Source organism: Canis lupus, chromosome 36 (genome assembly GCF_048164855.1).
Source record: "Canis lupus baileyi chromosome 36, mCanLup2.hap1, whole genome shotgun sequence".
Classification (NCBI taxonomy): Eukaryota; Metazoa; Chordata; class Mammalia; order Carnivora; family Canidae; genus Canis; species Canis lupus.
This window is the reverse complement of record NC_132873.1, coordinates 426,704-453,253: the sequence shown is the minus strand read 5'-3', so window position 1 is coordinate 453,253 and position 26,550 is coordinate 426,704. Positions and strand designations below refer to the sequence as shown.

Genomic DNA, 26,550 nt, shown 5'->3' with positions numbered 1-26,550 from the left:
TGAGCCACTTGTGAGCGCTGCTTTCACTGCAACATCACTAGCTCTAACTTCTAGATCATTTTTGACCTTTCCCAAATTAAAGGTGCTAATTGTGTCTTATTTTACCTCGCGTCCCTTTATTTTTTAGAGAGGCACATGCATGTGCAAATATTTCCTCGCTATTTATATTTCGTTTGTAAATTTTATTTGCAAACTTTTAACTTCTTTGCTATGAAAGTGTTAGTGGATTTTCTAAGAATTCTTTGTAAAATGATGAAATGAGCATTTTCTATTATTGTCCCAAATATGTGTCCAGTTGCCTTTCTCTTTTTATTATGCAAATACTAGTGTTAGCAAACACAAATAGTGATCTGTGGCTCACCTTTTCCCTGAACCGCACCGTTTATTTGCCAAACACTTAGAATGCGGAGGTAAGCGAATTGTCTCACCTCAGAGAAACATTAAATGTTTGAATGGGATAAATAGAGCCTCGGAAGCTGAATAACAATGATTTCTATTGTATTCTATTATCTGGCTCTGGTGAAACAGGAAAATATGTCTTTCGGTTTTTTTTTCCCTGTGGGGGAGGAAAGATAATTTTCTCTCTCCCCTTCTGAGTTCTTGGCTGAGACCCCTGTAATAAAAGACAGACCTAGGAGAGAAAAACAAACAGACATGGATTAACATACCCATTTCCTGTGCACACAGGAGGCCCAGGAAGAAGGAGTAGCCCCCGGGTCCTACAGGATTCAGGGTTAAATGCCATTTCTGCAGGAGAGTGGGGTCTAATGAGGTCAGGAGCCGCGGGGCCCTGGGGAGAGTGCTGGGGAGAAGTGGCATCTGTGCCCAGGCCTGGGGCGGGTCAGACTCGGGGTGTGTGTGTGGGGGGGTCTGTCCTCGGGTGGAGCAGGGGCATCCAGAGCATCCACTCAGGGCCTTCCGCGCCAAACCATCAGCACCCTAGGCAGCAGGTTGTGGGGGGGGTGTCCTGAGCTCCGGCAGCCCTGGTTTGGGGGTGGCATCTCCACTTCTGTTCGCCCTTGACACTACTCTCCCAGGGGTTTGTGAAAGAGCAGTGAGCGAGGCCATGGTTGACCGGAAGCCTTTGCTGGATGTGGGGCGGCTCCCACCCCAGGAGGTGTGCATGGGGACTTGGCCGGGAGGCCAGGCAGACCCGGAGCAGGGCGGCTTGGGGACCCATCCCCATCCCTGTGCACCTTTGCTAACGGGATGCTGGCACAGCAGCAGCCCCCTCCCAGATGTGAGGTGAGCGGCCGCACCTACCAGCAGGCAGCTGGCCTCAGTCGCTGCCTGTCTCCCAGCCCGAGATCTTGCACAGAGACGCTGTGTATCTTGCTGTGTGTTTGCTTCTGAAATGACAATGCACATGAATCGGCATGTCTTTGGAGGACGGATGCGTGCCCACTCGCACATTTCTCCTTGATAATATCCTCGGCGCCCACTGGAAGCTCAAGCCATTCTAAAAGACATTAAAAATGACATTCCCCTCTCTACTCATTCTCAAGCTTCCTTTAGAAGGAAAGATTCAATTTCAAGAGTGTTGTGTTTGACAAAATGCTTCCTTTTCCTGCTCCAAAGCTGTCCCCGTGCAGTACCCCCTGCGCCTGAGGGAAGGGGTCCGGCCCGCGCTGGCTTTGGCGTCACGTGATGTCAGCGACAGCTGGTGGCTGTCGGTCTACGCAGACAGGCGCAGGTCCTGGCTGAGAGCGCGTCTGGTAACTGGCCCGGTCTGCAGAAAGAGGAGTCCAGCTCTGGCATTGGCTGTGTCTGACTCTTGAGTTCCTCAACTCCAGAGACAAAAATGATAAAAACGGTCAAGCCAGGCTTCTAGGTAACGTGCCGCCTGCCTCTTTATATAAGGTCGTTGATATATTTAATTAGCAGAGGCTGCATTAGAGTTCCCCTCTGTTCGTGCATGGAGCAGAAAGCCTCTCAGTGGTGTGATTATTACTCAAATCTTCTTTCACTAGCACCTGAACCCGCAGAGTCATTCCAGAAGAGTTGATGTGTACGGTTCTTGTCAAATTAACTCACCCTGTGTTTTATTTTCTTTCTTTATTTTTGCTCATGACTGAAAGTTAACAAAGTTTGATTTTAACTTTTTGCAGGCCTTGAAGAATGTGACTCTAATGGGAACCAATCTGTCAAAATTAGGCTTTTCTTGTTTGCCAGACCCTTACCATCGCTTTAAAGTCATTAGCTCCACTGAGTCGCATCCATTTATGGCCATAATTATTAAGAAACACTATAATGTTCTCCAGATCCATTTCAATGATAAAACTCCACGGACAGAAATCTTGATAAACACATTGAGGATTTTCCTTGGGTAAAGTGTTGATGGTATGAAGATATATTCAGCTGGGGGAGAGACTCTCCTCGCTGTACATGGCCAGTTCCATCCCATCTTTTAGGACTTTTCTGAAAAAAACAAACAAACCAAAAAAACCTTTGAAAAAGGAAGAACACAGAAGCAGATAAGAGATGCATGAAAATTTAAATGTGCTTAGTTGAGTATTTAAGATCTCCTCTGATTGGTTTTCTTTGCCTTGTCTTGGAATAAAAGCAGTTCTTTATTTGCAGACAATTCACCTAAAGGGGGAATCATACTTGCTGTTTTCATCACAACAGAGGAGCATACACGAAAATAATGTCTTGATAGATTCATTTTGTGGCAAAAATCCCTTAAATCTTAGGCAGGCATTGGTCACTCTATGACCAAGAAAACGTCCAGGAGTCGGTAGGCCAGGTCCCCATGGAAGGATCCTGTCCTTGAATCTGGGACGATTTTCATTTGCTCTGCTGTGCATTTTATATCTTGCTCAACTGACTTGATGACTGTCCCATATGTCACTGTGGTACGTGCTGTCCTTCTAGTGTCAGATGCCGTCATCTGGTTTGGGACTGCTAGAGAGTCGCAGTGCTCCTCACTCCAGGTTCCCCTGAACTTCACACAAGTACAGAGCTGCTGGGTCCTCACAGATGGCGAATCTGTCTCTGTCTTCCAGGAGTGTGAGCTGCTTTCCTTTCTAAATGCATAATATCACATCATCCTTAAGAGTTGGGGGGATGCGGAGTAATTCAGGCTCATCCATTGTTGCTTTGGTTGGGAGATTCCCAGCGTAAAGCAGAGCGTTGTTGTCAGTCCTGATGCTGTTTCTCTGGTGCGTAAGCTTTGAGCACATGCTGTCCTGTGCAAGAAGGTCAGCCCCGTTCAGACCAGCTCGGGCCGGGGGCCAGGGACCAGGGCTGTGGATCCCGGCCCATGCGGCGGAAGGCACCGCACACATTCCTGGCTTCCCCATTCCTGGGGCACCCTCAGCCCCGGGTCCTCTGCCCTCTGGGGCTCGGGGCCAGGCCCACTGCCTGGCACTGCGCTCGAGGAGACGCTGGTGGCCAGTCCTTGTCCTGGCTCTTGAGAGGCGGTTGTGGTAAAGCGCGTGCTTAGGCCTTTGTATTACACGCCTGTGGTTGCAATGCCAGCTGCCATTCTGCTTTGCTTTTGTACTGACTTTGTTCTGGTGCTGCTGCGTCCTCGGCGAACGGGAGCAGGGCCTGCTCACTTGCCGGGTCTGACGGCAGCCTGCCTTCGTGACGTGTGCACGCGGTGCACTTCAGCTATAGCCTTTCTCTGCTCCACGTTCACGTTCTCGCACTTTTGCCTTATTTCATGATGCTTCTTTTTAAATACTTTATTTATTTGGTGGGGGGGGAAGAGAGGGAGAGAGTGTATGACGAGTCGGGGAGGGGCAGAGGGAGAAGGAGAATCCCAAGCAGACTGCCCACCGAGTGTGGAGCCCAACACAGGGCTTGATCTCATGACCCTGAGATGGTGACCTGAGCTGAATCGGGAGTCAGACGCTTCACAGACTGGGCCGCCCAGGCTCCCTCAGGATGCTTCCTAGGGGTGGGTGCCTCGAATGCCATGTGTTCCCCCTCAGGAAGGCTGGGAACGTCAGCCTCTGAAATGCTCCCCAACCAGCTTGTGCCTTGTTTCCTCCGACGGGATGTGGTGGGGAAATGCCAGCGACCCGGCCCCGGGTGCGGGTAGAAGCCAGGAGCCCAGTGTCCGTGACACAGGGTGGGGAGGCAAGTGAGACCAGGCGAATGTCTTAAAAAAAAATTGACGAAAGCAAGTGGAAGCTCAGAATTTCTGCCCCCCTTGGTATGCACAACTGAACACTGTCAGGTACGAAGGCCAATATGTGGAACTAAAAATGGTCTCGTCTCACATGAGGAAGCATCTAGGATCCAAAGCCTTGAGAATATTTAGTTCTTGCTGGAGACCAGCTAAGTAAATAGACTTCCGTCCAAACAGAAGCTGTTTGCTTGCTCTCTGCCTCCAACGCGTGAACAGATCATCGGAGCTGTGCCCGGCCCGCCCCACCTCTAAATAGACTTAATTACTCTGTGCCTATGACAATTGAGACTGTAGCAATCCTTTCCTGTCTCCCGTGGATTCATTCAAAGGGTGCCCTTGTGCCAGCGGGTTCTGGAGAGCCCCTAACGTTTCTGCTTCCATCGGGGGCAGGATTAGTCCACGTTTTACCGGGACGTGAGCCACCTCCACAGACACACCCCCACCCTGGGGTAACGCCATTCCCCATGTCCATAAAGGGACGGTTCCGTGACTATCTCTAGTACGTCCAGCCAGCTTGCCAGGATTTAGAAGTCCAAGGCCGTGGGAGGTGGCTGGGGGCCTGGGCATATGTTGCCACAGAGAGTCGCAGTCTTTGGTCTTTTCTGTGACAACGGTTGAGTGGGCACCTGTGGCTCTGTGCCCATGAGGAGTGTCCTGTGTGGGCTGGTTGTGCCCCCCAATGGCTGGCCGTTGTCACTTGGTTTCCATTGTAGCTGGTTTCCAGGGGTCTCCCGAGGGCCTTGGGGTCTCCAGACTATGCCGACCTTCATGTTCCAGCTGAATCTAGTTTGGGAGGAATGAATGTCACCTCTCCAAGATTCCTGGGCAGTAGCTCATGGTGATTGCCACCATTCCTCAGACCTGCCTCCTCCCACTCCCAGGGCAGCGGTCGGGAATTGGGCCCCTCTCGTCATGCACACACCCCCACTCACACTCTCACAGGTGCACACCCAGACACACATTTGCACACACACCCGCACACACTTGTGCACACAAAGATGCATACTCACATGTGCATGCATATGCACACTCCACAATGCACATTCACATGCGCACCAGCTCCCCTGTCCATACTTCTGCACACGAGTGTGTGCCCACACAGTGCACGCTCACATGTGCATGCTTGTGCACACTCTCACACTCATACACTAGCACAGACAGTGCACATTTATGTGCAGTGCACACACCTGCATGCTCACATGCATACTCACGCACATTCTTAGGCATCCACATGCACGTTCACACACACATGCACACATGCACACACAGATGCATACATATATCTTGGACTTTAATTTGTATCTTCACCCTACACGAACCTTCCAGGAAACCGTTCCCTGAGGTTCAGAGGCCCAGAGTTGCCCAGTGGATGCCTAGATCCTGGCATTTATTCCCCGACTGGAGGACATTTTCCGACTGTATGTGGTGGTATTTAGCAGGTTTGAGGTCCATTCTGTGTTTGTCCGCCGTAGAAAGAGTCATCATTTCTGTAACTCATTCTTCTTTATCCAGTGGATGCCATGATGTCAGGACTACTAAGCCAACACGCTTCCATTTGTACATTTAGAATCTAGATATACACACTGAACCCACTGCAATTTTTAGCCAGCTTTGATAAAAAAGTCAATGGTAGCTGAAGGCATCAGGTTTCACACTCACACACACACCCCAAGCGTGGGTGCCCAGGCTGGGTGTGTTTGTTGTTAGTTGGTGCTGAGCAGGCTGCTACAAATTCTGTGCTGCTGTCCGAGGGAATGGCCCTTGTCCATGTGGCTCCAAGGGCTGGGATGTGACCGAGCAGTGGTCACCGCATCCAGGCTCCTCAAGGCACACCCCTGCCTCTAATCGCTTCTGGAACATTCCATGCACTGCTTCTTTTACAGCCTGGTGCCTAGGACTTGGTTGCACAAGCACGCCCTGTGGCTGGGGTCTCTGGAAATGTCATTTACTCTGGCAAGAGAAGAGCTTATGTCCACATTGGGGCTGTGTGGCCAAGCAGGAGGGCACGGTCAGGTTCTTGCAGTGCCACCCTGATGCTGCCCCAGACCTCAGGTTGATAATAGCCAGGCTTCTTTGTCCTTGGGCGTCACTGAGGGACATGGGCAAGTACCACCATTGCACAAACAGAGACCCCTGTGAGCCCCAAAACAGCTTTCCCTTCTCTCAAGGACCTAGAATGAGGGCTGATTAGCTCTTTATGTGGACGAGGGGACGGGGAGACCTGCTAACCCACCAGGTGACTCGAGCGGCTTGTTCGGAACTGGAGGAGAAAGCTGGACCCCCGAGTCTTGTGAGGACAGGTCAGTGGATGGGCAGCCTTGACGTCCTGTTCCTTCCTCTGTGGCATGGCTGTCCTACCCAGCCCCCGACTCTGTCCCCACACCCTATGCCCTCTCTGACACCCCCACTCTGCCCAGAGCCCACCCCAGGGAGCCCCCTGGGCCTCACACTTGGGACACGCTGGCCGCTCAGGTGCCCTGAGCATCTTACCTGCCAGCCCTGTGTCACACAGCCTGGGCTCCCACCACACAACCAGGAGCGAGTGACTGCGCACCCATCGTGGGGTCCTCCGGCCGTCCCACCCCTCTGCCTGACCCCACTCCAGCCTCCCAGAGGGCATGGTGTCCCCAGAAGATCACTGGGCTTTCACTCAATGAGACGGACAAGGACAGGTGACCGGGTGGCCCCTCAGCTTTCTCAGGGTGGGGAGCAGAGTGGGTGCTGCTACCTGCACTTCCTACAGCTGCTTGGCACCCGTGATGTCATTCAGAAACCTTTGGAAATTCATTCTAAAAATGTCCAGCGGAACTTTCCAAAAAAGCATGTATTGCAGTTTATTTAAGGCAGCTGATTTGCAATGCGGTGTAGGCAGGTTGCTAGGCAACCCCCCCCCCCAGCCCCCAGCGTGGCTGAGATAAGCAGGGAAGGAAGGGAAGCAGCCCTGGCGCCGTGGGCTCAGAGGGGTGCGGGCTCCTTCTGGCACCGGAACCCGTGCGGCCTGTGTGGCGGGCAGCAGAAACCCCACCAGACTTGGTTTCCAGGTTGTAAAACTCCGGTGTTTCAAGCTATATTTAAACTCTAGTCTCCTAGCATCCTCTGAGCTCACAGCCTGCGGAGAGTGGCGCAGACTCCTGGTCCAGGTGGAAGCATGCAGAGTGCCCGGCACAGCTGGCCCCATGGAGGACAGAGCCCTGACTCGGCCCGTTTCTGCACTGATTGCTCCCACCTACTGATTTGGAGCCAACAGTACGACACCCCTGAGCACCGGCTTGGCCAGAGCCCTGCAGGTGGTAGGGCCTCCCTGGTGCATGGACATGCTGGACACAGCACAGGGCAGTGGTGGTGGACAGTGTGGTGCAGCATCCAGGGGCCAGCGAGCTGGAGGATTTATTAGCTTTGCTTTAATGAGATTTATTTGATTATAAGTTCATAGTGTTCAATTGTTAAGGATGGTGGTATTTAACTCGTGTGGGAACATCTGCCCACAGCCAGGGCCCCGTGGCTCCACTGCAGGAGCGTGGGGCCCTGGAAGCTGGGGTGTCTGGGCAGAGAGATGGCTGGACCTGCACCTGCACAGACACAGCTGGGGCCCAGGTGACTGCCTCACCTTCCCCACCCTTGCATGCCTCCCATTGGACCCTGACCTGGCTCTTCCGCTGGCTCCTTGTCGCCTGGGATGCTCTGGCCCATCCAGGGGCTTTGCTGGGCTCCACGCTTGCGTCTCACCAACTGTCCCTTCTTGTTTGGATGTAGAGTCTGTGGCCCAGCATGGCCGCTGCTCTGCATTCCTGTCCGTCTCCGTCCCAGGGGACCAGATCTCAGCCCCCTACCATGCCAGGACTCCGGGACGAGCCCACCTACTCCCCCAGCTCTTACTGGCTCCTCGAGGGCATGTTGCAGTGAGCATCCTGCCACAGCACCTGCTGGCTTCCCCAGGCCCACCGTGGCTCCCGTTGCAGTCCGAGGACAGAGCCAGCGCTTCCACTAGGGACGGGGGATGCTCCTGCTTCAGCCCCACAAGTCCAGAATCTGTGCCACTCCATGTGCACCCGCTTCCCTTGACACACGTGTGAATGTCCCTCAGCACATGTGCCACCAGCATCTCCGTCTCTGTGACTCGGTCCTTGAGCCCCGTAGATGGGTTCTGACTCTGTAAGAAAACCTTTGGGGCTCCCGGGTGGCTCAGTGGTTGAGTGTCTGCCTTCGGCTCAGGTCATGACCCCAGGGTCCTGGGATCGAGTCCCACATCGGGCTCCCTGCAGGGAGCCTGCTTCTCCCTCTGCCTGGGTCTCTGCCTCTCATGAATAAATAAAAACATCTTAAAAAAAAAAAAGAAAAGGAAAACCCTTGATGCCCCTGTGGTTTCACCGCTCTCCCTCCTACTTACCATCTTGAAGGCACGGCCCATCCTGGGGTCCCAGTGCTATCTCCCCTCTGACAGCTCCCCTTGCCGGTCACCAATCCCTTCTGCTCCCTTCCCCCTTCCCCTCCTCAGGACCAGTGTGAGGGAGGCGGCCACAGGGAGTTGGGGGCAGATGGATGTGGCTGGGGGGGTGCTGCGGGGTCTGGGGTCTGCAGGCTCCTCGCTGTCGTGCGTCCTGATGGAGAAAGTGGTGCCTGAGTTCAGCACTGTGTTGGCTCAGCACCGTATCTGCGCACGACACTGCAGCCAGAACTTGATTCTGACCCCAGGCCCCCTCTGCAGAGCCGATCGTGAGTGGATCTGTTTGGGGCGTCAGTGGCAGGCACCACAGACGGGATCACAAATGGCAGACAGGGGTCGCCCCTGGGTTTGGAGCCTGGACGTCAGGCTTTGGGTGCTGGAGGATCTGGGCCTGGACAGGATGCCTTCCTGGTCCATGGACACGGTCTTCTCCCCCGAGTCCTGACCCAGATGTGGGGTCCTGTGTCCTACTGCAGGGGCACTGACCCCTCAGGAAGGCCTCCCGCAGATGTCCCCTCCCGACCCCGTCTTGTTGGGGGTCAGGATCCTGTGTGGATCTGGGTTACAGACCTTCCCCTGCACACAGTAGTTTTGCGTGTGGGGAGCAGGGACCGCGTGGCCCCTGGGTGTGCGGGAGGGGGCTGCCCAGGGTCCAATTCCCACCTCCCCCTGCTGGAGCCCCCCCCAGGCCTGGGGCTATTTCTACAGTGGCAGCTTCCTCCCCAGCCCGCCCCTGTCCCCGGTGCCCCTGACGCTGGGTCTCCGGTTCAGTGAGTCCTGCTCCTAAAATAGCCCAGCACTGTTTGCAGGGATTGGGTTTGGGTGTGTGGAGGGCTGTGCCCTGAGGCCTACATGGGGGAGAAGGGGTGGAGGCGAGAGGGGGGTGGGGAGGATGGTGGTAGTGGAGGGGGGAAGCATCCAGGAGGACACCTGGGCCCCACTCCACAGGTGCCTCTGTGACCCAGCCTTCCCAGGTTCTTCTTGCAAGGGGCAGCTCGGCGTGTGGCCCTGCCCCCCGCGAGCCTGGTGGCCGCGCAGGTGCCCTGGGTCGGTGACTTGGGGGAGGTGGGGAGAGGCATCCAGTTTGGATGCTGCCTCTGGGCAGGTGGTTCGCCGGAGTCTGGTGAGTCCGCGCCCTGAGCCAAAGCCCCGGCTACACGTTTGCATCCTAACCTCCCTCCACCCTGAGTTGGCCCCGTGGCTTGCGTGGCCTCGTGTTTATTCTTTCACCGGTGAAAAGCAGCACGTGGTCGAGCTGCAGCCAGCGGCAGGGCCAGGGGCACAGCTAGGGCCGCCGGCGGCCCAGGGCGCTGCTTCCTTGCCGAGGCCGCGGGCTCAGGTGCCGGGTCGCTGAGGTCGGCCTTGGCCTGCTGAAGGCCCTGACGCCGCGTCTCCATCCTCCGCGCAGAGAGGTGGCCTCGGGAGGCTGCGGGCTCAGGCGAAGGCCTCAGCGGGTCAGGGCTCCTGGTCCTCCTCACCCGCCTTCCTAGTTAAGCTTTTCACGGATTCTCGCCGCCCGCCCGTCCCTGCCGCACCGCCCGCGGGAGAGATTCCCCAGAAGCTTGGCGGCCTCCAGCAGGGCAGGTGAACGCTCACCCTCTGCTCCTTCCTCTGGTCTCTCCCGGGCCTCGGGGTCCCTGATGGAAGCCAGACTGCGGGCTCCCTGGGTGTGAATGGCCGCGGCCAATCACGGGTGGGACAGCCCCATGGCGCCACGCCCGGCGCGCTCCCCCCACCCTGCGCGCTCCCCCCCACCCTGCGCGCTCCCACCACCCTGCGCGCTCCCCCCACCCGGCGCTCCCACCCACCCTGCGCGCTCCCCCACCCTGCGCGCTCCCCCCACCCTGGGCTCCCACCCACCCTGCGCGCTCCCCCCACCCTGCGCGCTCCCACCCACCCTGCGCGCTCCCACCACCCTGCGCGCTCCCACCACCCTGCGCGCTCCCACCCACCCTGCGCGCTCCCACCACCCTGCGCGCTCCCCCCACCCGGCGCTCCCCCCACCCTGCGCGCTCCCCCCACCCTGCGCACTCCCCCCACCCTGGGCTCCCACCCACCCTGCGCGCTCCCCCCACCCTGCGCGCTCCCCCCACCCTGCGCGCTCCGACCCACCCTGCGCGCTCCCCCCACCCTGGGCTCCCACCCACCCTGCGCGCTCCCCCCACCCTGCGCGCTCCCCCCACCCTGGGCTCCCACCCACCCTGCGCGCTCCCCCCACCCTGGGCTCCCACCCACCCTGCGCGCTCCCCCCACCCTGCGTGCTCCCCCCACCCTGCGCGCTCCCCCCACCCTGGGCTCCCACCCACCCTGCGCGCTCCCCCCACCCTGCGCGCTCCCCCCACCCTGCGCGCTCCCCCCACCCTGGGCTCCCACCCACCCTGCGCGCTCCCCCCACCCTGCGCGCTCCCCCCACCCTGGGCTCCCACCCACCCTGCGCGCTCCCCCCACCCTGGGCTCCCACCCACCCTGCGCGCTCCCCCCACCCTGCGTGCTTCCCCCACCCTGCGCGCTCCCCCCACCCTGGGCTCCCACCCACCCTGCGCGCTCCCCCCACCCTGCGTGCTCCCCCCACCCTGCGCGCTCCCCCCACCCTGCGCGCTCCCCCCACCCTGGGCTCCCACCCACCCTGCGTGCTCCCCCCACCCTGCGCGCTCCCCCCACCCTGGGCTCCCACCCACCCTGCGCGCTCCCCCCACCCTGCGCGCTCCCCCCACCCTGCGCGCTCCCCCCACCCTGGGCTCCCACCCACCCTGCGCGCTCCCCCCACCCTGCGCGCTCCCCCCACCCTGGGCTCCCACCCACCCTGCGCGCTCCCCCCACCCTGGGCTCCCACCCACCCTGCGCGCTCCCCCCACCCTGCGTGCTCCCCCCACCCTGCGCGCTCCCCCCACCCTGGGCTCCCACCCACCCTGCGCGCTCCCCCCACCCTGCGCGCTCCCACCCACCCTGCGCGCTCCCCCCACCCTGCGCGCTCCCACCCACCCTGCGCGCTCCCCCCACCCTGGGCTCCCACCCACCCTGCGCGCTCCCCCCACCCTGCGCGCTCCCCCCACCCTGCGCGCTCCCCCCACCCTGGGCTCCCACCCGCCCTGCGCGCTCCCACCCACCCTGCGCGCTCCCCCCACCCTGCGCGCTCCCCCCACCCGGCGCTCCCCCCACCCTGCGCGCTCCCCCCCCACCCTGCGCGCTCCGCCCACCCTGCGCGCTGCCACCCACCCTGCGCGCTCCCCCCACCCTGCGCGCTCCCCCCACCCGGCGCTCCCCCCACCCTGCGCGCTCCCCCCACCCGGCGCTCCCCCCACCCTGCGCGCTCCCACCCACCCTGCGCGCTCCCACCCACCAGGCGCACAAGGCTCCAGCATGTGACTCCGTGGCAGGGGCGGGTCGCTGAGCGCTGTGGCCACCGCAGTGCGCTTGGGGGTGGCGGGGGCCCGGTCCAGGAGCCGGGTACCCTAGAGAGGTGATTCCTGATCAGGAACATCCCGACTTCTGTTCTCAGGGCTCTGAAGTCGGCCTCTGCCTGCTCGGAAACCGCGCTGACCGTCTTGGCGCCAGAGGAAGTGTCCTGGGCCTGGGCAGAGCCGCGGGGGGTGCGCCCACGCCCTCGGGGCAGGGCTGAGGCGCCTGTCCCGGCTGCTCCCCCCCCACCCCCCGCCACCCGGGTCCTCTTTGGCAAAGCTGCTGGGCATAAGGTGCGCCCCCCGGAACGCGCTGCTGCGGGCTTGTGGCCTGCCCTAGACGAAGCGCGTCCCTCACGCCGCCTGGCGTCTGTGTCCAGGGAGACCGGGGCCTCCCCGAGGCAGCTGCGCTCGGGCTGACCGGGTTCCTGGGTGCCGGGGGAGGTGGGCGGTGCCCGCCCCGCTTGTCTTCGGAGCGTCTGCAGAGCTCAGGGCAGTGGTCCAGGCTTGCAGGGGAGGACCCTGCGCCCCAAGGAAATCAGCATCCACGCGGGGCTGGGGCTGTGGAGCGTGGCGCACACCCACAGCCCCTCCTGCTGATGGGCCGCGCTGCTGCCTCCGTGGGCACTGTGCCCCTCGGCCACCTGTGGGCCGTCTAAGGTTGCCAGTTAACTTATCTCAGTTTTATTTCACTGATTAAAATAAAATAAAATAAAATAAAATAAAATAAAATAAAATAAAATAAAATAAAATAATGCTGTGGCTACCCCATATGTGTTTGAAATCCAAGAACCGAGACCGTGTCCAACTCGGGCACCCCCACGCTGCATGACACCCCGCCAAGGGCAGGCACCGTGACAGTGTGTGCACACGCTTGTACACGCATCTGCGTGTGCATGATGAGCATGTCTGTGATGTGTCGTTTCCCCTGCCCTGTGTGTGCTGACGTGCCCCACGTGTCTGTGCTTGAGAATGCCACGGCTTACGTCCTGCGTGATTGACCACTGATGCCACTAGCCCCCAACAACTCTGGGCTCCTAATTGATTTCCTATATAATTATGCCTTTCGGGGCGTGTGTGTGAATTACTTTATAAACCTGTTTTCATAGGTAGAAATTGCTCTTGTGATGACTTTGCACGACAGTGGAGACATTGGCTCTCTGTAGTCATCACTCCATTCCGTGCCCAGCTGCCCAGAGCCGCCGACTGCTGCGGGTGCCTGATTCACCGACACGGCGCGGCAGGCGGCGGCAGGTGTGAGGCGCATCCACGGGGCATCCACGTGGCTCGTCTCTCACAAGCCCCTGGGGGTGGGTCGTCACTCTGTGCAGGCCGACAACTGTACACTTTGCTTTCTTGTGTATTGATCACTTTAGGGGACTCTTTCCTCCCCAATTGACAGAGGACATGAGCGGAAGGTCGGGTCTGCCCCATGGAACTGAAGCTGACTAAAATCAAAGGCAATCTGCGCGGACTGACTCTGTTCAAAGGTACGCGACCCCCCACGTGCTCCTGCCATCGTGTGCCCCTGGGTGCAGCCCCGGGGGGCAGTCGGATCGGGGACAGGTGGGGTGCCATCTCCGACACTGTAGGAGGGGAAGCACCCCTATCCATTCAGATCTTCCAGGGGTTTTTACAACTTTAAAAATACCATCCAGTATAAAAAATACTAGAAGTGCTGTGGTTCTGCAAATTCACTTGTGAAACTTATAAATTTTGATAGAATTTTTTTGGGGGGAGGGGCGTTCATGCTCCGTCTGTGAAGTCTGATGATCTCTCTGCATTTCTCAAACGTGTCTTCTTTTTTTGCTCTTTAAAGAAAACATTGTAGCTAAGCTTTGTGAGAATAAAATATCAGGAAGAATGAAAGTGGTTTTCTTTTATAAGGAAATGGTGTATTTCCAGCGTGGGTATGTCCCATCCTGTGAGACGGAAACGGGTTCTGGTTGCTGGGACGTGTCACGGCAAATCCATCGACAGCTGTCAGGACCTGCCTATTTCAGAGCGTTGTGCTGGCTTTGGGGCTGGTGGTTCTGGTGCCGGGTCTTCAGTGAGTTCTGTGTGGAGTTGGACCTCCGTGCATAGCCCCCCACCCATGCGTGTCTGCAGTACCCGCGATGGGATCTGAAGGCGCTTTGTCCTTCTTAGGGTGTTCTCATCCTGCACTCGTCATGGATGCGAATTCTAGTGCAGCGTAGAGGGAACGGGTGAGGGCTTCCCCTGGGTCCCCGTTACCGTGGACAGGGATCAGCACCGTCCCAGCTTCAGGCGTCACCTGTAGGCCATCTCAGGTCACCTGACCCCAGGGCCACCCCACTCCCTTGTGAAAGTGTCAGGTGCGATTCACCCCACGCAGAACCTTGGTGCTCGGAGCATTGTCAGGTCTGCCGTGTGTGTACAAGTGTCTACACCCGAGGGCACAGCCGCCTCATGTTGTTTTCAGCAACAGTAAAGGCAGCCTCTCACGGGGTCCACACAGCCTGTACCTGGGGGTCCTGGCCTGGACGGGCTGGGCATTCCCTGCCTTCTAGTTTCACGGGTGCGTGTGCGAGACCCTCTCTGGCCTTGGGGATTTCTGCGAGGTGAATCTTCTGTGATGATGTGTTTTTAATGTAAACGGAGAAGGATCTAGTACGTGTGTGTTTGGGCGTTAGCTCTCGTGTTCACCAGCTCACCGGTTTTCAGGCAACAACTTACTTCATACGTGGAGAGATTCCAGAAGCCATGGTGGCTCTTCATGGGCATCCTGGGTCTTTACCTGCATCTGTGTGCGAAGGAGGATCACAGAAGGGCTGGGGACATGGGGCCGGGGTGGGGTGCAAGGCCGTGGTGGGGGGCATGGTGCTGGGGTTGGGGGCATGAGGCCAGGGGCTTGAGGCCGCGATGGGCACAAGGCTGGGGAGTTGGGCACAAGGCCAGGGAGGGGGGCACGAGGCTATGGGGCATGAGGCTGGTGTCTGGGACATGAGGCCAGGGTGGTGGGGGGCATGAGGCTGGGGTGGTGGGGGGCACAAGGCCGGGGTGGGGGGCACGAGGCCAGGGTTAGGGGCATGAGGCCAGGGTGGTAGGGGCACGAGGCCGGGGTGGTAGGGGCACAAGGCCGGGGTCAGGGGCACGAGGCCAGGGTGGTGGGAGCATGAGGCCAGAGTCGGGGGCATGAGGCTGGGGTGGTGGGGGGCACAAGGCCAGGGTGGTGGGGGTCATGAGGCTGGGGTCCAGGGCACGAGGCCGGGGTGGTGGGGGGCCAAGGCTGGGGTTGGGGGCATGAGGCCAGGGTGGTGGGGGGCACGAGGCCAGGGTGGTGGGGGCATGAGGCCAGGGTGGTGGGGGGCATGAGGCCGGGGTGGTGGGGGGCACGAGGCCGGGGTCGGGGGCACGAGGCCAGGGTGGTGGGGGGCACGAGGCTGGGGAGGGGGGCACGACTTTAAAAGCACAAAGCCACACACATCCCAGGCTGTTCTCGTGACGAATCCTCTCCAGGAAGCGCGGTGGCCTGACTGTTCCCACCATGTTGAAGCCGGAGTGCGTCTCCATTTCAGTCACATTTGTTTCTGAGACCTGAGTCTCGCAGCCAAGTGAGTGGGCGTGGATGACACTCCAGGTGTTTCACTTCACAAATTATTTTTCCCCGGCGTTTCAGCGAAAATAGACAACAGTGTCAAGGTTCTTGCTGGGAGCGTGCTGAGGTGGTCCCTGGGGGTCTGTCTGTGTCCAGGGAGTCCCGGGCACCGATCACCCAGGACGGGCCGTCGCCCGCAGCCCGGGGGACATGGTGAGCTTCAGGGCAGCTGTTGTAAATGGCCAGGACCGACGCGCAGGTCTCCTGTCAACAGACCGGCTGCAGGGCGGCTGTGGTCAGCACATGCGTGGCTCCTGTGGGCAGAGCTGAGCTCCTGGGGCCCAGCACCCGGGTCACAGGTGCACGGACCGGGCGCGCTCGCTGGGCACCTGCGGTAGGCAGAGGCGGGGCCCTCTGTTGCGGGCAGTAGGAGGGCTTCCCGAGCCTCTAGGCTTAGTGGTTAGAAGTATCCTGAACCGGGATCAGGAAGCTGAAACCCAGCAAAACCAGTAGAGATGGTGCCTGGGCCTGAGCTCTGGAGGGGCGGGGCCTGGGTCGGGAGGGGCGGGGCCTGATGTCAGAGAGACCGGCTCAGCTCCGCATCAGCTCCCCGTGCAGGTGCGACTGGATTCTTACTTAGGCTGCGGTTCCTGATGAGGGCAGCACCTGTGACAGGTGCTCGGTGCAGACCACGTGAGGCTGCTGCTCGTCCATCTAAGGAAAGAGCAGATGTGCGGGGCGTGCCACGTGCTGGCGTCCGTGGGGGAGACACCTGTTTCCCGCGGTGGCGAGCGAGCCGTGGCTGAGGTCCCCGCGGCCCCTTCGGAGACGCCGGCACCTCAGGGCTGGGAGCTTTGTTTTCATCACTGAAAACACACCCAGCTCCAGGAATCTGTTTTCTCTTACTCGAGAAAAACATGCAACTCACCTGTGGCAGTAGGAATAGAAACCCTAAATGCACAAAACATCAACTGGGTTTGGAAACTTTCGGGATATAAACATGCAATGACCTTGTGACCACGTGTGCCGTTTGCTGTAGATAATCTGCCGTGTGCCCGCACACACACTTCAATCCTGCATGAAGGCTCTGAGTTTACAATGATTTTTTTTGGTGTATTTTTCTTTTATATTTGATGACCTTCAAGCCACAATGCAGCTTCAGAATCGATTGTCCGTGTAGAAAACCCCGATTCAGAGATAACAGCCTGAGTGTGGTTTCCGTGCAGCACTGTGGCTGCTCTTTGCCAAGCCGGGGCCCTAGCTCTGTGTCTCCACTGCAAGTGCCTGCCGGCCTCTGCAAAGAAAGGACAGATTTCGTGGTGTCAGTGGCCTCATCTCCTGGGATCAAAGTGTCAGCTATTAAACTGTAAAATGGGATCATGTCTTGTCCCGTTGCTGCTGTATGTTCCGCAGGCTTGTACCCTGCGGAGCCAGGCCATGGTACCACATGGCACCCACCGATGCGGGTCAGCCACGGTGTGTGTGGCGGGGGAGGCTTGGGGCCGAGGGCTCTGTGCAGAAGTGTTGGTGCATAAGGGACACAGGTGTGCCTGGCGGAGGCACAGGGTAGATGCCCTCAGGGTGGGGAGGGCATGGTTCCTTAGGTGCAGGGCTCTCCCATGTTGTGCCCTTCAGCAGTGGGGCATGGGGTCGTGGCCCTCCTGACATAGGACAGGGCGGACAGGGAGGCCGTGATCCGTCTCAGGCCGCATGCACGGGTTCAGCTCCCTCCTGCCCTGGGCTTGGTCAGCTGGTGTTCTCAACTGTCCCTTCAGGAGATGTTTCAGAAGGACTCCCTCGCCATGAGGCCTAGGGCCACCTCTGTGGGAACAGAGCTCCCACGGCTTCTCCTTCTGGGGGCCAGACTGGGTCAGCCACGTGCTTCCAGGGACAGAGCCAACCCAGGCGATGGGGTGCTGTGTACCAGTGAGGGTCTGTGGGGCATCTCCTAGGGCTCAAGCGACGGAGAGCTTGGGAGTTAAGGTGAAGCAGTGAAGGCCACCAGTGGCACCTGTGTCCCTGCAACACGACTGAGCGCATAGGCTGGTCCCGCACACACCGTGAGCATAGGTTTTCATTCTGTGTCCTCGGGGCCCCAACCCTGTGATCGCAAGTGGCGGTGAGGGCAGGAGGGGAGGCCGGCCCCATGCCCTGGCTGCTGCGCTCGCCAGAGGACCGAGCCGCAGATCCTCAGCCTGGCAAAGCCTGGCCATCGCAGGTGTTGTGGCGAAGGGGGCAGTGTGGCACCAGAGGAGCAGGCTCCTGGGGAACGCGTCTCTGTTGCTCCTCCCCACCCGCCCGGGCCTCGGCCTGGGTGTGCCCGGGGCTCCGCAGCAGGAATGCAGGCACCGTGGACTCACGGGGAGTCTGTGCACTCACTACTGAAGTGAACTGCACGTGCTAATGAAATCAACACTAATTCATTTGTCAGGTGCTTACTGGACTGTGTCCTCAGCGCCAGGCCCTGTCCTGGCTGCCAAAATGTCACCATGAAAGGAGCAGGACCTGAGCCCTGCCCGGGTGGAGTCACCTGGCGGCTGAACACTGGTGCTAATACCACTTTTGTCAAAATCAGGTTTCTAGATCCATTATTTCCTATGCAAATTTCACAATGTGTTAAAGATTGGCTTTTCCATTAAAAAAAAAATTTTTTTTCGTGACTTGTAGCTCCTGTGACATTAATTTTCCTCGTGTGGTTTTCATCCCTAAAATGCCTCTGTCAAATTTCAAAAAGTGACATTGTTTTCAGGAAGCTTTAATACTTCTCTTTCTGTTCAGATGGCACCCTACTTTGTCAGGGCTTCATCCAAGCAGGCCGCTCCCCCGGAGTTGTGGGTCAGGCCTGCCGGGTGCCCTGTCCCCCTGCCCCCGACCTCTGTGGGCTAAACCACTTCTGGCATCACACTCTTATCCGCACGGACAGCTGGGCCTGGCGGCGAGGTCGCCCCAGCACCCATCGTGACACACCTGCCAGCACGTGGCTCTTGCGCCCACAGTGAGGCCTGGGCCTGGCCTGTCTGATTCAGGAGCTTAGCACCTGGTGTGGCCTCTGACAGCTGGGTTTTGGCGTCTGCGAGAGGGTCCTGTCCGACAGACAAGGGCAGTCTTCCTCTGTGCTCACCCTGGCATCCTCACTGACGGGGAGACCCTCGTGACACGTCTGCAGGTTGCTGGTATTAGGATTTTCAATGACTTTATCCTTTGTGGTGACGTGAGGTTCATGTTGCCGTCCTAAGATGGTGAAATCTCTCGGCTCTGAAACTGAAGGTGCTCAGTGACGGTCAGGACCGTTCCCAAATTCCCAGGAATGGACAGTGGTGTTTAAGTGGCTTCTGAGTTTTCAGAGAAAATAAACACCAGTATTTATGAAAACCTGACACCTGTGTCCAAAACCCCCTAAAAACCAAACCAAAGCAAGCCAAACTGGAGTAGATGCATCGATTTCACAGGAAGGGATCACTGCAAGGCCCTGGTTCCATGAGGTTGATGATGAAGCCCTGGGCGGGGGAGCCACATGCTGGCTGGGTGCTGCGAAGCGATGGTCACGGCCGGGTTCCTGCACTCATCCTGGTCATGGTGCTGTTCACCGTGGACGGTGTGCACACACGCTGTGGCTGTGCTATCACAGGCAGTCGCCAGCATGACGAGGCCTGGGGTGGGCCCTGCTGGGCGGCTGGGCATCATGAGCGGTGAAGCTCGGCGTTTGTCCAGGTGGGACCAGAGTTCGAGCGCACGGCAGCCCAAGGCCTATGCTCCACGTGCATTGCAGTTTCCAGAGGACGATTCTAAGTGACCCATGCGGGGGAGGGGGCTGCTTAAAACTGTACCGAATGCAACTTAGGTTTATTTTATGTATGTTTATTTATTTTAAGTATGGAAGCAGCCTTGTTGGGGGGCCTGCCTGGGAAAGCTGCAGAATCTTTGGACCTGCGGGCTCCCAGCTTCTGTGGTGTGGTCATGTCCATCCACCTGCCAGGCCTGCCGCCTGCCATGCAGGACCCAGGGCACTCGGTCGGCTGTGAAGGATGCAGTCTGGGCCCCAGCGAGCATCCGGCCTGAGCCAGGCACTGGCTGCCACCTGTAGGGAAGCGCTGGTGGATGACACATTCCTGGGGGCTATGGGTTGAGTCGGAGTCTGAACACAAGGAGCCTATGGACCATGAGCGAGCACCAGATGCTGCTTGGGAGCTGGGCTTTGCAGGAATGTAGGAGAAGGGACAGCAGGAGGAAGGAGCTATTGCCCGGGGCTCAGGGTCTCCACAGTCCTCGTCCAGGCTGGTGCCTGTCCCCTTGGCCTCCACCGGTGCATGGTCTGCGGGGAGCCCGCCTGGGTCATGGGCAGGGCACGGGGCCACCTTCAGAGGCTGCTGCTGCTTGTTACCGTCTTGTTAGGGTGATGGATGCATAAGTCAATTCCTGTCTCTTCCCTGGGAATGAAAATCCCATTGTTTCCTCCACAGAGTCATCAGATAATCATAGTTCAGATTTAAGCATAAAAATAAGCTCCCGTTTCCCATCAGATCAGTGTAGCCCCGTCCCAAACCTCCATCGCCGCCTCCTGCCTCCAGGTCTGGAGTATCCCTTTTGTTAACTATGGAAATGTTTGTGGTGACCCTCATGCCATGGGCCTTAGTGACCAGCGTCCAGGGTGAGCACAGAAAGGTCATTGCATCCCTGATGTTCTTAAACGGCGGAAGCAGCGAGACCCGTAGCTTCTCCCAGAAGATCCAGGCGTGCTGTGCATGGGTGCAGCTCAGTGTCTACGAGTCTCCAGGGCGCATCTCCCCAGGGACCATGCATGAGCACCAACAGCTGCAAAAATTGCATTACCATGTATCTGTGGGCCGATATAGCCTTTGTTTATTTAAAAAAAAAGAGAGAGAGAGAGAGAAAGAAAGAAAACTATATTCTAAAGCTTAATTTGGGCCCCAGACGGACTTCTGGCAGTAAAACTTGCCCATCTCATGTCAGTTAGGTGCTCATTCTAAGTGGGGACGTGATGTCCTGGTTCTGTGTGCGAGTTGTGCGGCGTGGGGGCTACGGTGACAGTCTGAGACCCAGGGGATGTTTGGAGGAAATCCAGCCCCTGTGTTTCGCTGTAACTTGGTTTCCCCAAGCCCTTGAAGGCTGCGTGTGGCCAAGGATGAGCATGTCTGAGAAGCCGGCTCTGGGCCCACCTAGAGGGAGTGTTGAGTGGTGTGTGCCGGGCACCCAGAAGCTTGCATGGAGGGAGCTGGGTGTACGGTTATTCTGCATGTGATGCCCTGCAGAGCTCACAGAGCCTCACACGGTGGGGCCAGAATTGATGGGCAGGAAGGGCACATGGCCCGGGGGTGTCTGTGGTGCCTCCCTACAGAGCAGGACACAGAGTGGGGAGCGTGTGACCATCACTGCAGTCCTGGGGGGGCCCCCAAGTCAGGGTGGATGGGGCGGACACACGCCTTCTGCATCCTCGTGAGAAATGGGGGGAGGCCGGGCCAGCCCGGAACCTGACAGGGCCACACACCTGCAGAGCCCGGCAGCGGGCAGCCCCTGGAGGGATCTTGGACCCACTTACAGGTCATGTTCAAGTGCACAGAGGCCAGGGGGGCCTCTCAGCCCCAGGGGCTCCACCACTCTCAGAGTCACGGCTTTACAACGGTACTTTCTTGGGGTAACATATCAACACAGTCTGATTGCCTGTTCATATGCAAGTAGATACATGATTATAGGGACCCTTGTATCACACATGACATCCTGTGTGATGTTTCTCTGACTGCATCATGTGTGGTTACACACACGTAATTATACACATGATGCAACAGGGACAGACTGTTTAGAATTTCTAAAAGGTAGGAAGAGTTTTTTCCTGAGCTGGCGCCAGGATAGCGCCTGGGAATATGCAGTCTGCACGAATACAGGATGCTCCACTAAGGGGTTGTTTGCTGCACAGCTGGTGATCTACATTTTTTTTTTTCCACGAAAGGTTAAAACTAATTAGACAAAGGCCATCTCAGAAAGTTGCAGACCTTATAGTTCCAGCAAATGTGAGGCCATGTGGCTTTGATCTTGTGGGAACCTGGAAGATTTCTTCCTTTTTTTCCCTTATCTTTTGTGCTCAGGATGCTCCTTTTTGGTTATTTTCTTTAATGAAGCAGATGGACAGTGTCTGCTTGGGGCAGAAACACAGCCCCTGCTTTCATGTTTCACTCTGTCACTCTGACCTTGCTAAGTGTGTGAGTGCAGCTTCCCTGGGGGCCCAGGACCAGAGCCCATGTGCATGAGATGCTTAAAATTTCCTTCATCATAAGGTGATGATTACATAACCCTGTGTGAGCTGCTGTGTCTCCGTGTCCAGGCCCTGTGCTCGGGGAGCTGGGATTTTGAACGGGTGCATTCAGATCCTTTCCTTAGCTCAGCTATTTGGATGCCTTTGCCTTGTGTCCCGCGACTGCATTTCAGATTCTTTGCCAAAACAACATATTTATTTATCTTTTCTCCGTATGTTACTGGAGTATTTTTTATTCAGGGGAGGAATTACAGCAGCCAACCTCACTATATTATCAGCTCCTCCAGATAGATGAGTCTTCCGTGCCCTGGCCGAGCTGCACCCTCTGCTGCCCAGAGGCACCCCCACCCCTCCCCCAAATTTGTGCGGGCCGGGGTCTGTGCTCGTGTCCACATTCCCACACACACGATGCCAGCACGTGGTCCTGGTCTCCTACGCCGCGGCTTGCTTGCTTGTGCCGTTGTTCTTGGTCAGCGTTTGTTTCCATTATGTCTCAGTCTGAAACAGAAAATCGACGGAGCCGTTGGAGGTGGGCGTGGGTGCTTCGGGGGTCACGGGACACATGGGCTGACGGCAGAGCAGCGGCAGGGTCAGGGTGCGCTCCCTGCACTGGGGATCTGGGGCCTCCCGGGCGGGGCCGTGAGCCCTGGGCACCGCCTGCGGGTGACAAACGGTGAATTTTGGGGAGACCGTGGTTTGCCTGCATGCGCAAGCTCAGGTGGCTTCTCAGAGACAAGACGTTTTAGCGACTTCAGTTTGTGGGGTTTTCCCGGTGTGGCCAGGAATCCTATGGTGACTCCTCCCTGCTAATCCTGGGTGAGACCCTGAGGCCCAGTGCCCTTCCAGCATCCTGAGCACTGGGTTCCCAGCCGCAAGAGAGGTGGAAAGTGCCCTGCTTGCCCCACGCTCTGACTTTTCTGCCCCCGCGTGTCCTGCCACTAAGTTGGGAATGTTCCAGGCACTTTCTTACTCCCTTAAATGCCCAGAGGATGTAAAATCCAGTGGGCTCCCTTCCCGTCTTTCCCATGATGATATAATACCTCAGAGGAGTTGGGTGCAGCATCAGGACGGGAGCTCGGCATCCCTGAGTGCCATCTCCCTGGGGCCACGTGGGGTGCCCGGCCACGGAAAATATGCCTGTGCCTCTCACGAGGAGAAAGGACATGGCCTGTTGTTGACATCAGCGGGGCGATGTGCTCAGGTTTCCAAGAAGGCTCCCCACCTGGCTTTCCACACCTTGGGTGGTTCCAGACCAGGGCTCTGGACGTGTCCGTGCAGATGGGACCGCAGCCCGGAGGGATCGGCTCTGCACATTCACCATCGTTTATTCAGAGTCGTTAATGCTAGAAGGCGAAATAAATATGGTCCCACTTAATTATGTCAACTTTCCAAGCTGCGTCTGTGGTACAGTCTTAAATCAGTGTTTTTCTGCATTGGCTGCGACCATAGCTTGTTTCACTGCCATGTGTTCGGTGATCCTGGAACACCGATGACTGCACCAGTGCACACACACACACACACACACACACACCATTCTGATAGTTTTACATGATGTCAATGTGCGTGTGAATTTTTTTTCACCTGAATAGCACAAGTCTGTTGGGTTCGTAGCGTCCTCTTGGCTGTACACCAGCGATCACCACGACTAGGCTGGAAATCACGGCGTATCTGCACACACATCATCACCGGAAAACAGAACCACCAGGAGATGGAAAATCAAGACCTTCCTTTAGAAATAAAGATTAGATTCTTGTTTGGGGAAATGCAATGAAAATATTGGGTGTTGCATACGAGCCAGTTGAAGTGGGAACATAATCTCCCCTGTGTTTGTTTGAATGGAGAAATAGTGACCACGGGTTATGGAATATCCAACTTCCGTTTCTGTCGGTTCCATAAGGTCGAATAAATAACTTCAAGCAGGACGCTGTCCTGGGGACATAGACATCCTTCTCTGTTTCCAGACTGATGAGGATAGAAATCATCATTTATTTCTCTCATGAAGTCAGATTGTGTGTAGTTTATGTACAGCAGAGCACCCGGTGCCGGGTGCGCACCTGCCGACAAAACGCACACGTGGTCGGGACACAGAGCTCGTCCACACTTGGGAAACCCCTCCTGGCCCCTCCTGGGCCCCACAGACCAGCTGGCTGCAGCCCGACGGAGCCCGCACTGACCACGGGGACCGCGTGAGGCTCTTACGGTCGGCGGGAATGGAGCTGCGGACGCGCTCCCGGGTCCTGAAGAACGGGTTGTGGATGGACACACGCTGGACAGAGAAAGCCCGTTGGTCCTGCACGGACGGGCTGCAGTGGTGGGACACACATCCTCGGGGCGCCGCGGACAGGTTGGGCCTCCGGTGGGGGAGGCGCTGAGCCTCTGGGTTCTGCCTCCTGCTGCGCCGTGTGGCCCATGACCCCGGCACCTGCTGAGCAAACCTGCTCTTTGCATGGGATTAGTGCAGAGATGTACACATCTTAGGTGTGTGTAAATACCGTGGAATAATCGGGCAGAAGGGGAGGGGAGCGCTCACGGCTGCACTTTCACAGAACCCATCCTGGGAGGGGCGAGTCCTGCCCGCCTGCGTGGCCTGGGTCTGGGCTTCGGGTCAACAGCATTTGTCTTCAGTTCTCTCTGCGTGAAATGCTGGGTTTCATGTCGCGAGTGCCCTGATCACGTGGGCAAGCCCTTGGCCCGTAGGCACAGCTGCTGACCGCATGGTAATCGGGACACAGTGTGGGTCCCTGCTTCGTTCCCACTGCAGCCCCGACCCACTGAGATGGGCTCAGGCCCCGGGCAGAGGACACGGCACGGTTCTCCAGGGCCGGGGTCGGTGTGGACGGGAGCTATTCTCAGCATCCGCGTCAGGATGCAGCTGCGGCATCAGCCGCCCCCCGCCCCCTGAGGACGACACTGCATCCCTGGAATAGCACAGGCCACGTATCAAGTGCACGTATCAACAGTAATAATAGCAGCCGGGGCCTCATGAGACTTCAGAGCAGCTCCCGAGGGCGCAGTGACTCATCCTCCCGACAGCCCCGAGGGAGTTAAGTATACGCTGTCCCCTTCGGCAGCGGTTGGGCCATAACTCATTGGCTCCGTGTCTGAGCTGTCAGCGTGGGGAGCAGCGGTTCCCCGTGGGGCCCAAGGAGAGGCGGAGGGGGGCATCGTCAGGAGGGTGCTCCCGGGACCACCTGTCACCCTGAGGCCAGCAGGAGGGCACTCCCGCACGCACAGGTGGCGCCGGTCACACAGATCGTCTAGCTTAGGTCACGTGTCAGGACATTTTCATCAGTTTGCGTTACTGTCACATGGAATTCAGCCCCAGGTGGGCGTCCAGCCCATGTCCAGAGCATGGATCCCGTGTAGGACACTTTTGGAACCCAGAGGCCCGCGGTGGCATGCAGGCCCCCAGGCAAGGAGGAGCATGATGGCCACGGGCGAGGATTCACACCACGGGGCCTGGCCGGTGAGTCGGCACATCAGTGGCCTCAGGACGAGGACGGTTTATCCCGACTCCGCTGGGGCTCGGCGCCTGGCCTCGGTGCACAGGGATGCACCTGCTGGGGTCACACGGTTGTGAACCTGCCATTGGACAACGGCCAGGGAAGCTTCGCGTCCTTGGTGAAGCAACGATGGTTTTATGGTTCAGATACATTTGGTGACCGGTGTGTGACCTGCACCCAGAGGTCTGGGTGTGCCAGTGACACGACCAGGCCTTCCCGCCAGAGGCACATGGCTGTGGGCGATGGTGGCCAGGACAGGTTTGCCCTCGGGGGACGTATTCAGTAGGCGCTAGCTGCCATGACTGCCAGGACCCTCCCCGAGCGCCTCCCGTCATGCCGGCGGGAGTGGCCCCGGGCAGGCGCCGCGGCACAGGGAGGGTTGTCGTCTGCCCCCTCCCGCCAACTGCTTTTCTCAAGGTCCGAGGACCGTGGTCCTGAGACGTTGGGGGACCTTGTGTGTCCTCGTCCCAGAACCACATTGAGCAGGTCGGGATTTACATTTTTAAAAACCTAGTGTCAGCCTGAGGATCCCCACAAGCTGTCTTCGGTCTGACTTGATAAGGGCGGGGAGCCCCGTGACCAAGACAAGGGGCCCCTTGGTGCCAACCATGTCCGGCAAGGAGACAGACGGATGGATGCACGAGGACAGGAGGTGGGGCAGGGGCAGATGGAGGCTGCACGTCCCGGTCCCGAGCAGAAACGGTGGGGACAGCGGAGGTCAGGACACGGTGAGGGGCGGGCGGGGCACGGCCTGGGCGGAGGCCCGGCGAGGGCACGCGCCTCTTCGGGGTCCTGGGCCTGCTGCTGCGGGAGCACAGGTGTCCGGCTCCGTGTGAGTCGCCGCTGTGCGGTGCTGGCTGCCGGGGCGTGGGGGGACGCAGCTGGGGCGGGGGCCGGCCGAGTGGGTGCTTCTGTATCCTGACGGAAGCCCGACAGCTGTATCCTGACCCAATGAGGGGTGGCGTGCGGCCGCGGGCCCGCCTCCTCATCCCTGCTGTGCCTGGGCTGGCCCTCTCGGGCGTGCGTGGGAGGGTGTGCGCGGCTGCGGGTCCTCGGGCCGCGCTCCACGAGCTCACCTCCCTGTGCCCTCACTCAGGGGAGCCAAGAGGTCTTGTGGGATCCCAGACCTCTCTCCGTCCTCCCCATCGCACCCCGGGGCCCGCGAGCCATGCCGCGGAGAGGCCTGCGCAGGCTTTCCCTGGCTCCCTGGGCGTCCGCGGGGGTGCGGCCGGTGCTCCCG

The 26,550-nt window shown here is 58.5% G+C and overlaps 1 protein-coding gene across 16 annotated transcripts in view; it reads left to right on the top strand.

Annotated features, from left to right (window-relative positions):
- DLGAP2 (DLG associated protein 2) overlaps positions 1-26,550 on the top strand; it is a 699,343-nt gene that overhangs the window by 316,629 nt on the left and 356,164 nt on the right. For 4 of the 16 annotated variants that reach the window (XM_072812938.1, XM_072812939.1, XM_072812941.1 and 1 more), the window contains one exon: positions 13,357-13,470. The exons of the other annotated variants lie outside the window; for them this stretch is intronic. In XM_072812938.1, the coding sequence (XP_072669039.1) occupies positions 13,413-13,470 (58 nt within the window). In that variant the 5' untranslated portion in view covers positions 13,357-13,412. The remainder of the gene's footprint in view (positions 1-13,356; positions 13,471-26,550) is intronic. 16 annotated transcript variants of the gene reach the window in all.